Source organism: Phyllostomus discolor, chromosome 4 (genome assembly GCF_004126475.2).
Source record: "Phyllostomus discolor isolate MPI-MPIP mPhyDis1 chromosome 4, mPhyDis1.pri.v3, whole genome shotgun sequence".
Taxonomy (NCBI): Eukaryota; Metazoa; Chordata; class Mammalia; order Chiroptera; family Phyllostomidae; genus Phyllostomus; species Phyllostomus discolor.
This window is the reverse complement of record NC_040906.2, coordinates 22,388-35,845: the sequence shown is the minus strand read 5'-3', so window position 1 is coordinate 35,845 and position 13,458 is coordinate 22,388. Positions and strand designations below refer to the sequence as shown.

At 47.6% G+C, this 13,458-nt stretch overlaps 1 protein-coding gene across 2 annotated transcripts; it reads right to left on the bottom strand.

The window, feature by feature from the left end:
• Positions 1-758: 758 nt before the first annotated feature.
• Positions 759-9,950, bottom strand: LOC114494508 (histone-lysine N-methyltransferase PRDM9-like). Of its 2 annotated transcripts, XM_036022615.1 has the most exons (8): positions 9,894-9,950; positions 9,505-9,615; positions 8,349-8,452; positions 5,590-5,691; positions 5,123-5,394; positions 4,635-4,702; positions 3,313-3,506; positions 759-1,975 (listed from the first exon to the last, which is right to left on the bottom strand). In XM_036022615.1, exons 3-8 carry the CDS (start codon positions 8,362-8,364, stop codon positions 777-779), a joined length of 1,851 nt encoding a protein of 616 aa, XP_035878508.1. In that variant the 5' UTR covers positions 8,365-8,452; positions 9,505-9,615; positions 9,894-9,950; the 3' UTR covers positions 759-776. The 2 variants fall into 2 exon arrangements, with proteins under 2 accessions (XP_035878508.1, XP_035878507.1); XM_036022614.1 differs by lacking the exons at positions 8,349-8,452; positions 9,505-9,615; positions 9,894-9,950 and adding an exon at positions 6,309-6,541.
• Positions 9,951-13,458: the final 3,508 nt, after the last annotated feature.

The window sequence follows — 13,458 nt, the reverse complement described above, 5'->3', positions numbered from 1 at the left end:
ATTCTGTCTGTGCTGACTCAACTTTGAATGTCACACAGAAAGGCTGGAGTTCCCATTTCCAGTGTACAGACTAGGAAGCAGGCAGATTGAAGTCGAGAAGCCTTAGGTCACACAGCTGGAGAAGACAGAGCTGAGACTCACACCCACTATGGACTAATGTGGAATCTGTGTGCTGTGCAGCAGGAAATGCTGACCCTGAAAGGGTCACACCTAAGATGTGCTAAGCTCACATCTGTGCTCAAGCATACACCCCTCCCTGCTGTTCACCTCTGAGGCTCCAGAGGTTGTAGGAAACTAGAAGAGCCAAGAGAAGCCAAAGGAGGGTAGGGAGCTGATTAGGAGAAAAAGGTCCTCTTCCCAGGAGTCTGGGGAATTCCCTTCCCTGGTGAGTCTGTCTCAAATCCCTCTCTCTGGGCAGTAACCCAAGTAGACTGTCTCAAGACTTCCCCATTTGTAGGGGTTGAATTTCTGTGGCTGAGAGGATGAGTTCTTTGTGGCTCTTAAGGAACCCTCTGCTTTCAGTGATGGGGAGAATGAGATATTGGGCTTCATGTGTGTATGGAGATAAAACATTGTAGAATAGGAGCTCAAAAATCCATGAGTGAGATTGGTGCTGATATTCCCATATCACTGTTTGTCCATCTCATCTCTTGTCATGAAACTGGAGTTTGTTTAACCAGTTCCTTCTGTGCTAATTACAATCTTGGGGAGTGTAAGCTGCTGTAGACTTCCTATGGCTACTGATATAAGAAACTTAATGCTAATGACTCAGTACTCTACCTGCAAACATAGGGCTTCTCCCCAGTGTGTGTCCTCTGGTGTCTGAGGAGACCTGACTTCCGTGTAAAGCTTCGCCCGCACTCCCTACAAACATAGGGCTTCTCCCCAGAGTGTGTCCTCTGGTGTGTGATGAGACTTGACTTCCGTGTAAAGCTTCGCCCGCACTCCCTACAAACATAGGGCTTCTCCCCTGAGTGTGTCCTCTGGTGTGTGATGAGATTTGACTTGCATGTAAAGCCTCGCTCACACTCCCTGCAAACATAGGGCTTCTCCCCAGAGTGTATCCTCCCATGTGTGATGAGACTTGACTTGTCCGTAAAGCCTCGCCCACACTCCCTGCAAACATAGGGCCTCTCCCCAGAGTGTTTCCTCTGGTGTGTGATGAGATGTGACTTCTGTGTAAAGCCTCGCCAACACTCCCTGCAAACATAGGGCTTCTCCCCAGAGTGTGTCCTCTGGTGTCTGATGAGATTTGACTTTCGTGTAAAACCTCGCCCACACTCCCTGCAAACATAGGGCTTCTCCCCAGAGTGTGTCCTCTGGTGTGTGATGAGATGTGACTTCTGTGTAAAGCCTCGCCCACACTCCGTGCAAACATAGGGCTTCTCCCCAGAGTGTCCCCTCTGGTGTCTGATGAGATTTGACTTTCGTGTAAAACCTCGCCCACACTCCTTGCAAACATAGGGCTTCTCCCCAGAGTATGTCCTCTGGTGTGTGATGAAATGTGACCCATCACCGAAGCCTTGCCAAACCCATCCATACTTGATCGTTACAATTCTTGACATTCCTGCTTTCACAAATACCTTGCCTGTGTCCTCTGGACTCTGTTTCTGGCCTCTGTGAGGCTCTTCCTCCATCATTCTCTCATGCTCACTAGAGGTTGTCACTGGTTCTTTGGAAGGTTGGGAAAAGAGTGTTGAGATTCTCCTCTGACTGATCCTTTTAAGCAAAGGTTTGGACCTTCCTTTGATCTCTTGACCTTCAGCTTTATCATTCCAGCTGTGTGTACTAGTATGTTGCTGCTGCAGATTCTGATCCTCTGGACAGGGTTCCTCTGCTTGGAGGTGTTTTCTTGCAGATGTTCCCAGGAGAATCTGAGAGGGATGATTGAGTTTCACGTGCTGACTGAGGAATTTCTGACTGGAGAAGGCCAGAAAGCAGGAGGCACATGGGTGCACCTCTGGCTTTGGTTCTGCTGAAAGAGAAAGTTTTGGTCAAGGCAGATGTTGATGAGAATGCCTGGGCCGCACAACTTGTTTCCTGGTACAGACACGCCCCATGGATCCTTCTTATTGTGGTGACAACACAAGCTCTGTCTCCCACAAAGTGTCTACTCAAAGTCTATTTTCCTTTTTATTTTTATGCAGTGTATTTTCTTCATAACTCCAGAAAGCCCACATCAAGAGTCTTTGCCAACATTGCTCAGACTAGGGACGTTCAAGTAGCAGGAGAGGAAATTTCACTCCCTGAACTGCAGTGACCTTCCCAACTACAGGTATCCTCTACGTCATGTTAAAGAAAACTAGGAATTGCTTCTCTTTGTTTTTAAAAACTATAAAATAATACCTTTCCTGCCCTTACTTGTGTGGCTCAGTGGATTGAGTGCCTGCCTGTGAAGCAAGGACTCACACGTTAGATTCCCAGTCTTATCTGCATTTCCAGGTCCCAGGATGCTCTGCCACAGAGTAGGACCTCACCTGACAACTCACTGGAATGATGAACGAATGTGTCCTGCCTAAATGGTGTGGCTCGGTGGGTTGTGTGTTGTCCAAAAACTGAAAGGTTACAAGTTCGCTTCCCAGTCAGGAAACACTCCAGGGTTGTGGGCCAGTTGGGGGTGTGCCAGAGACAACCAATTAATGTTTCCCTTGAACATTGATTTTTCATTCTACATCCTTTCCACTCTCTGTAAAAATAAGTAAAATCTTGTTTAAAAATATTTGGTTTATGTATTTATTTTCAGAAAAGGGGGAGGGAGGGAGGGAGAGGGAGAGAAACATCACTGTGTGGTTGCCTCTCACATGCCCCCTACTGGGGACCTGGCCCAAAACCCAGGCATGTGTCCCAACTGGGAATCAAACTGGTAGCCTTTTGGTTCACAGGCTGGTGCTCAGTACTCTGAGCCACACCAGCCAGGGCAAAATCTTTAAAAAATAATGAATGCCTATAAAGAAAAAACATTTTATTTAGCAGTATGGAGGAAAATTAAGAAGACACAGCTGTAAAAGTGTCAGAAAAACTGCCCTTTTTTTGAGAGAACTGGTTAGTGCTTGAAAACTTTTTTCCCTCTCTCAGTCTTTCAGGTACTATATGAGGTTGTGTATTTTGTTCATGAAATACTTTAAAAATAAAATATATAAAAATTTTGCCTAAGAGTCAAAGGCATATGAATGAATTGTGAAGTTCTGAAGCATACGAGTTGAAACTTTACTGATTTTAGCATGGATTTTACTCTACTTAAGAGTTGGATCATGAATATCTCTATGGAGAATTCTCTCTTTTCTTTCTGTTTTGAAGAACAGTGGTGCCCACCTCTTCCAGGCGTGAGCTGTCCCTTCCACTTGCTGTCCCACTTGCTGCCCAGCTCCTGGCCATACTCATCCCCAAACCAGACCAGCAGCTCACAGCCCGGCCTGATGACCCGGCAGGTTCGGTAGAAAATCTGTCTTTGGTATTGAAAGGCCACCAGGTTCTGCTCTTCATCATCCCGGGCACAGTTCACATACCTGGGATTGAGGCACAGGAAGGGAAAGAAAACCACGGTGATGAGTTCCCAGTGCCTGTTACATCCATGTCCAGCTCCTCACTGATTCTTAAGGCCCTGAGGCTCTGGCATTGCCCACTGCCCCTAATGCTCCCGGGGAACCTTCTGTTCAGTGTCTGAGCATCTGTGAGAATGTCATGTGAATTCCTACCTCCAGGTCCTGCTTGCTGTGCTAATTCTGACTAATACCATTTTCTAAAGCCCAATTCTAGAGTTAACCTCCACCCTGACTGGCCATAATATCCAGTCAGGGCTTCTCCAAGCTCTACATCAAGTTGTCTCACACCACAGAACCTGGTGCTTGATCTAGGGCTCTGCTTCTAAATCAGCTCACTAATTTTCCAGTACTCAGCCCACATGTTTTTCCCCTTGAGGGGCCTTTCTCCAACCCCCTTACACTTTATTTAGGGTACCATTTACTTGCCTGCCCAAGGTTACCATAGAGAAGTGGAGGTCTTTCTGTCTAGTAAAATAAAACAGAACAATAGTAATTGATTCACATTCAGGTAACCCTGATAAGAGAGCTCTTCAGGAAAGAGGCCCATGGCCATTCCCCTGCAGACCTCAGAGCCCAGCTCTAGGTTAGAAGTGAGTCTGGGATGGGTGCTGCCTGCACAGGTTTAGGCCATCGTTGGTTTGTGCTATCTTGACACTGTGCACTTCTTGGAAATTATACTTAAATGTTTGTAAAAGCAATTGTTTTATGTCTGTCTGTGAGAAGTCTTTCATAAGGACATGGGTTGTGTGATCTGTTTAAGTAATGTATTCCTTCACCTAAACTGGAATACAGTAAGTGCTTAATTAATCTTCATTTTGATAAATGAAATTGTAATCCAGTGTCCCTGGTGAATCTAGGCTCTTCAAGGTCCTTTCCATTGCCCAAATTGTATCTAGCAATGAGCTTTATATTTTGAGGACATATGTTGTAGTTTTTTCCTAAATGTCCCCTGAAATGAAAGAACACTGTATGGAGAAAAAGAGGAAAAAAGGATGAAGGGAGACCACTGAGGGAGGCATGATGAGAGGGAAAGATATATGGGCTTGTGGGGGATGAGTGTCCCTCTGGCACTCAGAGACCTGTTGACCTTACCTCATCCAGTTGGCCCAGGATCTGTCCTTTCCATCCACATACTCGTAGCAGTTTCTGCCTTTGGCGATCTGTGTGTCAGAAAAGAAGTTAAAGACCTTTTATTTTTTCTGTGGGGAGGTAATAGTCAGAAGAATTATTTTACTGTACTGTCATCAAAGCTCTTTCTGCCTGTATGGGGATTCAACTGCCAGTTGTGACCACATGATAGTTTTCTTACTCATCGTCTACACATCCGAGTCTACCTGTTCAATCAGAGTGGGAGCCCCACAAGGGAAGAGCCACTCTTTTGTGTCTGTACCACTTTGCTCCCGCTCACCTTCTGATCCTTAAACAGGAGCTCTATGTTTTTGTGAAGTCCAGTCAGTCAGTACACAGAGCTAACCATATTATCCCCTCCATGTCTAGAATATAGGTGAGGTGAGGTCCCCCCAAGCCTCAAAAAGAATGTGGGAAGCCAGAGAACAGTGGAAGAGGTAAATAGTTCTCACCAGCCAGGAGTATCTGCTCTTGGCTGCCTCTCCATCTTCTGTGATGTGTCCTTCATAAGGGCCAAAGAGCAGACCCACTGGCAAATCTGCTGCCTCATTCCACACTCCAAGCCCAGCCTCAGGGATGCCCGATGGCCCGATTCTCAACCCAGGGGGCAGGGTGAGGGCTGAGCGGTGGGGATGCCCCTTGTCCACTGCACTGTCCTTTACAAATGTAGGGGGTCCATGCACAGTGCAGCTGTTGATGAAGAAGTTCTGACACTTCTCACAATCTGGAGGCGAGAGCAACAGGGGTTAGGGAAGGTATAATGCATGTTCCTGGACACAAAGCTTCAGAGGGAGTCGGGCAGTCACATCATTGAGACTCTCTTGTATTCCAGGTCCCTACAGGAAAGGAATGATTTGGGGAGCAAAGGACCAGATGAAATTATTGTAGTATAACATGTTTCTCAGTGAGGGTCACTTACAAAGGTAGTCATCATCCTGGGGATCATTGACCTCTTGGTACACATGGCCCTTTCTTTCTCGTAGGCTGTACAACTTCATGTCCATCTCCTTTGTCCTGAGTTCTGAGTTGGAGAAGGGCAGATGAGCAAGGCTGGTAGGGTCTGGAGTGTTAGTTCTCATTTTGTAACATAACACACAATCTCCTCCCATCAAATCATCGCCTGTCCTTTTGCACACTCTGCTATTTTACTGTCAACTATTGGTTCAGAAGATGAAGACTCCACACTAACTACAGATGACTGATTCAATTTTAGTTTCTAGATCTTCCCGTTACCAGGTTTAACTTGACAATCTTCAATCATTCATAACATATTTATGGATGCACATTATGTGTTAGGTATTGAGGAAAGGCCTTGGCACCCAACACCAATAAAGTGTGGCGGCTATTATCACAAATGGATTTATTGGACAACTTGCATGTGTCACTTGTTTTAAATTTAATTTAATGTTTTCAAATAATATATGAGCGATGTTTCCTTATCTTCTCTTTACATATTAGCATTCAGGAACTCAAGAGAATTTATAGGATTTGCCCAAAGCTCCATTGCTAACTTCAGTTTCAACTTGGCCCAACTTAAATCCAGGCCCATCCAAAGTCTGCCCCACATACCTAGGTCATACTTATCAGCCCTTCCACAGGACTTAGAGGAAGTAAATTTTCCAAATTTTTTCTCTCAACCTGATTTTCGTCTAGTGTGCTTTCCAAAGGCAGATGCTTCTCCAGGAGGGGACACTGGTTTCTGGGCATGCTCTGAGTCACTTGCAGTCATCAAATTTGCTGTTCCTGACAATTCCTTCAAACTATATTCATTGCTTAATGGAACCCTGGATGTTGCCCTCAGTGTAAGAGTCACATATTAAAAGACAACATGTATTTATTTTTTTAAGGCTTATGATACATTTTACATGCATGTCTTTAAAATTTCAACTCTTGAAAATACCTAGGAAATATGAATATTAGAGGGGATAGGGCCAATGTGGGTAATGAATCCAACATTAGAATTCATATCTTATGGCTCTTTTCTTTCAACTGTCTCTATAATATTTAGAGTGAAGGATATTGGAAAGACAATAAAGAAATAGTTGGCAGAAACATCTACACAATAAATAAAATGGTGATAAAATCTGCAATACCTTGGAAAGAATTTTGTAGTTAGATTAGCTGGTTCCCACCAAATCTGTTTGAATAAGGTTGTATCGGTAGCTAGTTGTCTTCAGTTTCATGATCTATAACATACTAATTTTCAATCTTACAGTGAATGTGCAATTAAATAATGCTCACTTAAGTGTTCTGTGAATTGTGTAACAGTATGAATGTGAGATTACAGTCCTGATATCAATTTACCCCTCAGCTCTCTCCATATTTAAATATCATAGAAATTACCTTTAGCATTTGTCGATCATCTTCTAGTTTAATTTGTAACTGTGAAATCATTCATTCAGCAAATATTCAGGGCCCCTCATGGGCTGTGGTCTGGGCCTGCGACCTCTGAGAAAACTCAGGTATGGACCAGCCTCTCAAAGAGCTCACAACGCAGAGGTAGGCAGGCTGAACAAATGATTCTAAACAAGATTACAGCAGCCTCCTTGGAACTCAGAGAAAGAAGCTGTTACTTCACGCTTACAAGAAACGGCATTTGAAATCAGTTCTAGACAGATGAGTTTCTGTTGAAGAGTGTGTAACCTATTCTAAGTCCTTAAGTCATTTTATTATTTGTTGTTTCTCAGTCATCAAACCTGAAGCTTCTCAGGGGTGGGAGATGCTCTTTGATTAGAGTGGGAGGCTCTGATCCTGGACATTTTACATTCCTCTAGTCAGAGGGTCTTCGTGCATCTCTCACTTCAGTACAGCAGAGAACTTTGGTTGAAATCATCAGTCAGATGAATGATGTAATGACATATGGATAAGACAATGTAAACTTTAGAAAACTATGAAAATTTTCCAATTTTTTCTAATTTTTAAAAAGGATTGTTTATTTTCTTGAGAGAGAGGAAGGGAGGAAGAGAGGGAAACATTGGTCACTTGCCTGTTGCAAATGCCCCAATCAGGAACCTGGCCCACAACCCAGGCATGTGCCCTGATCAGGGATCAAACTGGCCATCTTTCCCTGTGCAGAATGATACCCAACTGAGTCATGGTGGCCAGGGTAAAGCTATAAAAGTTTTAATGGGTTTGTAAGTGGTTTAGAGAAGCAACTATGGGTTGGATTGCACTATCACTGACACTGAGATCTTAGACATATACTCAAACATTTCTATATCTCTGAAAGCTCACTTCCCTCATCATAAATGGTGACAGTATGTACCTCATAGGGTTGTTGTAATGTTTGAGTTAATTCACAGATAACTCTTAAAGTCTGAAACATTGTGAGAATGAAACAAATGGTAGTTACTATTATTACTGTAATGATGAGCCCTGGCTGGTGTGACTCAGTGGACTGAGCAGTGGCCTGCAGACTGAAATATCACCAGCTCCATTCCCAGTCAGGGCACATGCCTGGGTTGTGGACCAGGTCTCCCCTTGGGGACGTGTGAGAGGCAACCAATATAAGTGTGTCTCGCACATGTTTATCTCCCCCACTTTCTCCCTCCATTCCCCTCTCTCTAAAAAATTCATAAAATCTTTAAAAAATTATGACAATGTTGGACGGTGTGTTGAAGAGACCAGGAAAGGAAGGCGGCAGTTCCTAGGATACTTTCTGCATTTTCCTGCTGTTACCTGCATTTCTCTCCATGAGGAAAATTTTGTTGTCAACAGGATTTGGGAAATACTCACCTTCTGGTGTTTAGCCTGTTCCCTTCTGAAGGCCACCCAAGGTTTTACTGAAAGATGACAAGAAATCAGTGTTTTGGTGGGTAAATGTGTCCAAAATCTGGTGATTCTTACTAGGGACAAAGAATTTTGAATGAGAGTAGTCTAAGAACAATCCCAGGATGATTGGAAAATGTTTTCTGATGTTCATTAAGGCCTAGGCTTCTATTTGGGCCATCCACTAATTTCACTGGAATGATAAAAAACATAGACAAAGTGTCATCTTACACTTTATCCTATGTTCATAAAGCATCTATTATTTATTAAAGAATAAATTGGCCTCTCCTGACAAAAATGTAATAAAAGTAACTGCACACAAAACTCCATGTCTTCAACATAACCCTTTCTCTGTCCTGTTTTCTTCATTCAAACTGGCCTTGTCTGGGCTAAGGGCACCTTGACCACCCAGCCTCCTTTCTCTGGTATCCTCCCCGCCGGGCACATACTGGCCACCCACGCCCTTCCTCAGTCATTAGACTCTGGTTAGCACCCACAGTGTGCTGACCCCAGAAACAGAGTTCCAGTGAAGTTGAAGATCATATCTTGACCTTCAGCTGTGTGTCAACCCCAGACCCATGAAAGTGGACCGACCCCACCCTCCAAACACTCACGATACTGGACAGAACGGCACCATGACTCACACAGGAAGCCACACGGTGGTCAACCTCTCCCGACCCTGGCCCTCCCCCACTCCCGTCATCACCAGTTAATACTGCTCCCCGCCGGTCTCCATGCAGGCCATCGCGCAGCCAGGTCGGGACACACTTCTCACCGGCCAGACCTGCCTCCCGCTCTTGCAATGATGACTCTTCTGAATTAGTTATTTTTTATTCACTTGTATGTTCTTATAAATTTATTGCTTATTAATTCATCTATAAATATAGGTGATTATATCGCACACGTGAAAGTTGACGGGAACAGCCCCTCACTGTGCCATACACTGTTGTGCATCTTGCTTGTTTTCTGCACCAGCAAACCTGTTCCCTGGTTACGTCCTGAGATGCAGCCTGACCCAAACCAGGTCTGAGTCGGGAGGGCAGCGCTGGCTCCTCCTGCCGCTCACCTTGCTGCCTCGGAGCCCGTTCTTCATCCGAGTCCTCAGGGTCCTCCTCCTGGAGCTCGGTGGCCCGCCTGCGGCGGTGACACAGGAAAGCAGGTGGCGGGGCCCTGAGACCTGGGAAGAGACAAGACCTTTGTCCTGGAGCAGAGAGCGGGGAGGAGGGACACGCCCAGGAAGCCCGCGAGACTGGCTCCGAGGGGACGGGAGAGTCTGCAGTGAGTTGCTGTGAGCGCTGCACCGTTGTCAGCGCCAGCCCCGCTCTGACCTGAAGGAGCAAACTCCCCCATCGGTGTCCATGGAGGACGGAGCTGCAGGCGGATGCGGCCGCCTGAGCCAGCCCAGCGCCTGCCGCGTCTCCAGGCCCCCGGGCCCAGCGCCTGCGCACGCGCTACCTGGGCTGGTGAGCGCGCCCGAGTTCCTCTTCACCTTCCGGTACCCGCCTTTCTCCCCGAGGGCAGGGCGTCTGGCGAGGGGGACTCGGCCCTGCGGGAAGAGGGGCTGCACAGGGCGGGGCCGAGCCGCCTGCGGGGGCGCCCTTGTTCTCGCCCTTCCCCACCGCACAGCGACCCAGGCCGTCTCAGGGGCCATCGGCAGGGCGGGCCCGGGCGGCGCAGGAAACGCGCTTCTCCCGGGGAAGGGCCCGGAGGCGCCCCCGGGGTCCGGAGGAGCCCGCGCGAGGCGCAGGCGCAGTGTCCGGCAGGCAGACCGCCGTCTCTCGGGCTGAGAGGCCCGGGGTCCCTCAGGACTCGACCTGTGTCTTCCGGGCGGAGGACACTCCGCGTCCGGGGGGGGGGGGGGGGGGCAGGCCGCCGCGGCGGAGGGGGGTGGGGGCGTCTCACGAGGGGCGTCCGGGTCCCCTCCACTGAGTCGGTTTCCAGGACGACGGCATTCGGGGTCTCTGAGTTTGGGGAGGTTTGGTCCTTCCGGGCGGGCGAGCTGCAGGAAGGGCGCCCCGAGCCGAGGGGAACTGGGGTCCCAGGCTGTTTGGGGGTCTGAGCGTTGGGGGTCAGGAGACGGGGGGTCCTCCGGGTTAGCGGGCGCGGCCCCTCGGTGCTGAAGGGGTTCGGGACCCTCGGGAGGAGGGCATCGGGGGTCTCTCTGGCTGGACTTGGAAGGTGTCGGGCTGAGGGTTCCACGTGATAAGATTCCTCGCTTACCGGTCCGTCTCTCGGGGCCCCAGCCACGCTACGCACCTTGGCCGAGAGTCCTCACCGACCTCCGGGGCTTCCCGCCCTCGGGAGGAGTGAGGTTCCTGCCTGGATAGCCGCGTGGGCGCAACCCGCCAATCAGCGCTGGGATCCCAGGGCCCTGCCCGCCAATGGGCGGTCAGAAGAAGCTGAAAGGGCGGGGCAGGAGGGCGGAACCCCTGGGTTCCGGACAACCGGCGGAAGACCTGCCCCACGCTGCGGGGATTGGCTGCTGTGGGTCTCCGGAACGCCTGTCAGCAGCCTGCAGCATGACCACGGCTTGGCGGTTTTGTGGCTAGTTTTCCAGCGGCTGGTGAGGGACCCTACCCGCAGGAGCTGGGATCCCCGAGCCGGGGCCGGACCTTAAGGTGGACGTAGCCCTCCTGCTGCCTGACAAAGTGTCTTTGTTCCACCAGAATGTGGTCGGGGTCCCCGACTTTCGTCTAGACCCGTCCGTTCCTTCCCTTATCAAACCCACTTTCAGCCAAATCTGCAGAACCAGTGAGGACATGGTCAAGTCTGCATTGCATTCCGGGGAAACTCAAGTCAGTAAATTCTGACCACGCAATTCATAGACACAAAATAAGTCCCAGAGGGCTCAAATATGTAAACACAACCAATAGAATAATAAGTATAATGGAAAACACACCGGGAGAATTTCACATCTCAAAGAAGTGGCGTTGTGAATAATAAGTATAGTTAAGTAAGTCAGGTGTAAAAAGATTTCAGAAATAGGAAGACAAGATAAAATGAAACAAAAATAAATTTTAAAAATGCTGAGAAAACCTACAAGTATTTTGCATAAAAATAAGATACCAAGTTTGAGGACAGGAGTCCACAGAGTAGCTGCTACTGGCTTTCTAAAGTGCACAGTGTGCCTCTGGTCCTTACCTTGTTTTGAGCACGTACATACAACTTGATTTCCATGGATTGGAAATGCACCAACTAACTATTACTGTGAAACTGCATAAAGGGAAACCTCACTAAAGTGGATTCGGGGGTCAGTGTGGGTGCTGTCACATAGCATCACCCGGGATCAATTACAGGAAAGATTGTCTGTCACAGGCCCCGACATGAAGATGGTACCGTGTGCTCCGAGGAGAAATCAACTCCCCAGCACCTCAGCCAGAGAGAAGCCATCGTCACCCTGAACTGACGCTTCCCTCCAACGCACTTTCATTTGAAGTGACCCCTCCCAACTTCCTCCTTTCTGTCTGTAAAATAACGTTCCTCTCCTTTACTTGAGCTTGCCTATGACTTTTGCTACAGCTTGCTTGTCCTAAATTGCATTTTTTTTTACTGTTTCTGATTAAACCCATTATCTGCTGGTAAAATAACTGACTGCTATATATTTAAGGTCAACATAATTTGGTGGCCTGTATGGGGATCCAGAGGACTCCTGACATGTCTGAGGCTGATGAGCAAGCAGGTGCAGTGTCCTTGCTCTGAAAGACTCTGGGAAGGGTCCTTTGGTGCAGACTCCTCGGTGATCATTTTGAGAATAGCCATCCAGAAATAACATCCTCATACCCTCTGACCCAGAAACTCCACTTTTCAAAATTTTCCCCTAGTAGCCCTGGCTTGGTAGCTCAGTTGGTTACAGTGTCCTGCCTATATGCCAAGGTGGTCATTTCATTCTCCAGTTAGGGCACATACAAGAAGCAACCAATGAATGAATACATAAGCAGAACAACTCTTTTTCTCTCTTTGAAACAAATGAAATGAAAAGAAAAGCATAAAAAAATTTCCCCCAGTTATGCTTCCCTGTGTATGAAATGAAGTATGTTTAAAATATTGTACCCAATGCTTATATAATAACATATATAATTTTAAAGTTTGCAGAAGAGAATTTGTTAAATTATGGTTTGCTTACACTGTAAAATATCATAGAACATTAACAATGGGTGAGGATATATGATATTTCATTAAAGAAATAAAACCTGGATGGAGGAATAGGTGGACGCACCGTACCTCCTCGCACAACCAAGAACAGAACAACAATAATTTACAACAATGATTTGCAGTCATAATATCAGAACTGTCGGAGGATTTATCTAAATGGAAGTCGGACAGCCAAGAAGTTGAAGTAGACCCGTACATCCAGACCGGTAGGGGACGACGAGCCGAGGGGACCACGAGCCGAGCGGGCGTGGGGCTGGCGCGGGTCGCAGGCGCGTGGAGGTCGGGGGAAATTTGGCGCAAAATCGGTGCAACAGCAATCCGGGGCGCCGGGGCGCAGGAGCGCAGCGGTGATCCCTGAGTACGCAAGCAGCAGCTGGGGGAATCAGTGGGGCAGCGATTGTGGACCAGGGCAGAGCTCACGGCCCAGAAGCCCAGGGAAGTGTCTGGCTCCAGGAGTACGGAACGGTCGCCATTGATCCCTCCTGTCCCGGCTCCCACCCCTGCCCCCACATATAACGTCACAATCTAGCAACTGGGGCGCCCAGCCCCGGTGAACACCTAAGGCTCCGCCCCCTACCACAACAAGAGCGACCATACCGGAGGAAAAATAAATAAATAAATAAATAAATACAATAATAGGAGAGACAGGGAAAGACATAAGATATGTTTCCAGCAGAACAGATCAGTCCCCCAGGACTCATCCTTTTGAGTGACCAAGAAATGGCCAATCTATCAGATGCACAGTTCAAAACACTGGTGATCAGAAAGCTCACCGAACTGGTTGATTTTGGATGCAAATTACAAGAAAAAATGCAGATTACCATAAAAGGGATGCAGGAAGATATACGGAGGAGAGCCAATAGTGAAA

Bases quoted from the DNA above. Each gene is read 5' to 3' on its own strand.
- LOC114494508 (XM_036022614.1), bottom strand. From the start codon at position 6,399: ATGACTGCAAGTGACTCAGAGCATGCCCAGAAACCAGTGTCCCCTCCT. The intron at 5,692-6,308 runs GTTGAGAGAAAA...TCTCCAACTCAG, and splicing joins GCACACTAGACGAAAATCAG to AACTCAGGACAAAGGAGATG. The intron at 4,703-5,122 runs GTGAGAACTATT...TCTGACACACAG, and splicing joins AGAGCAGATACTCCTGGCTG to ATCGCCAAAGGCAGAAACTG.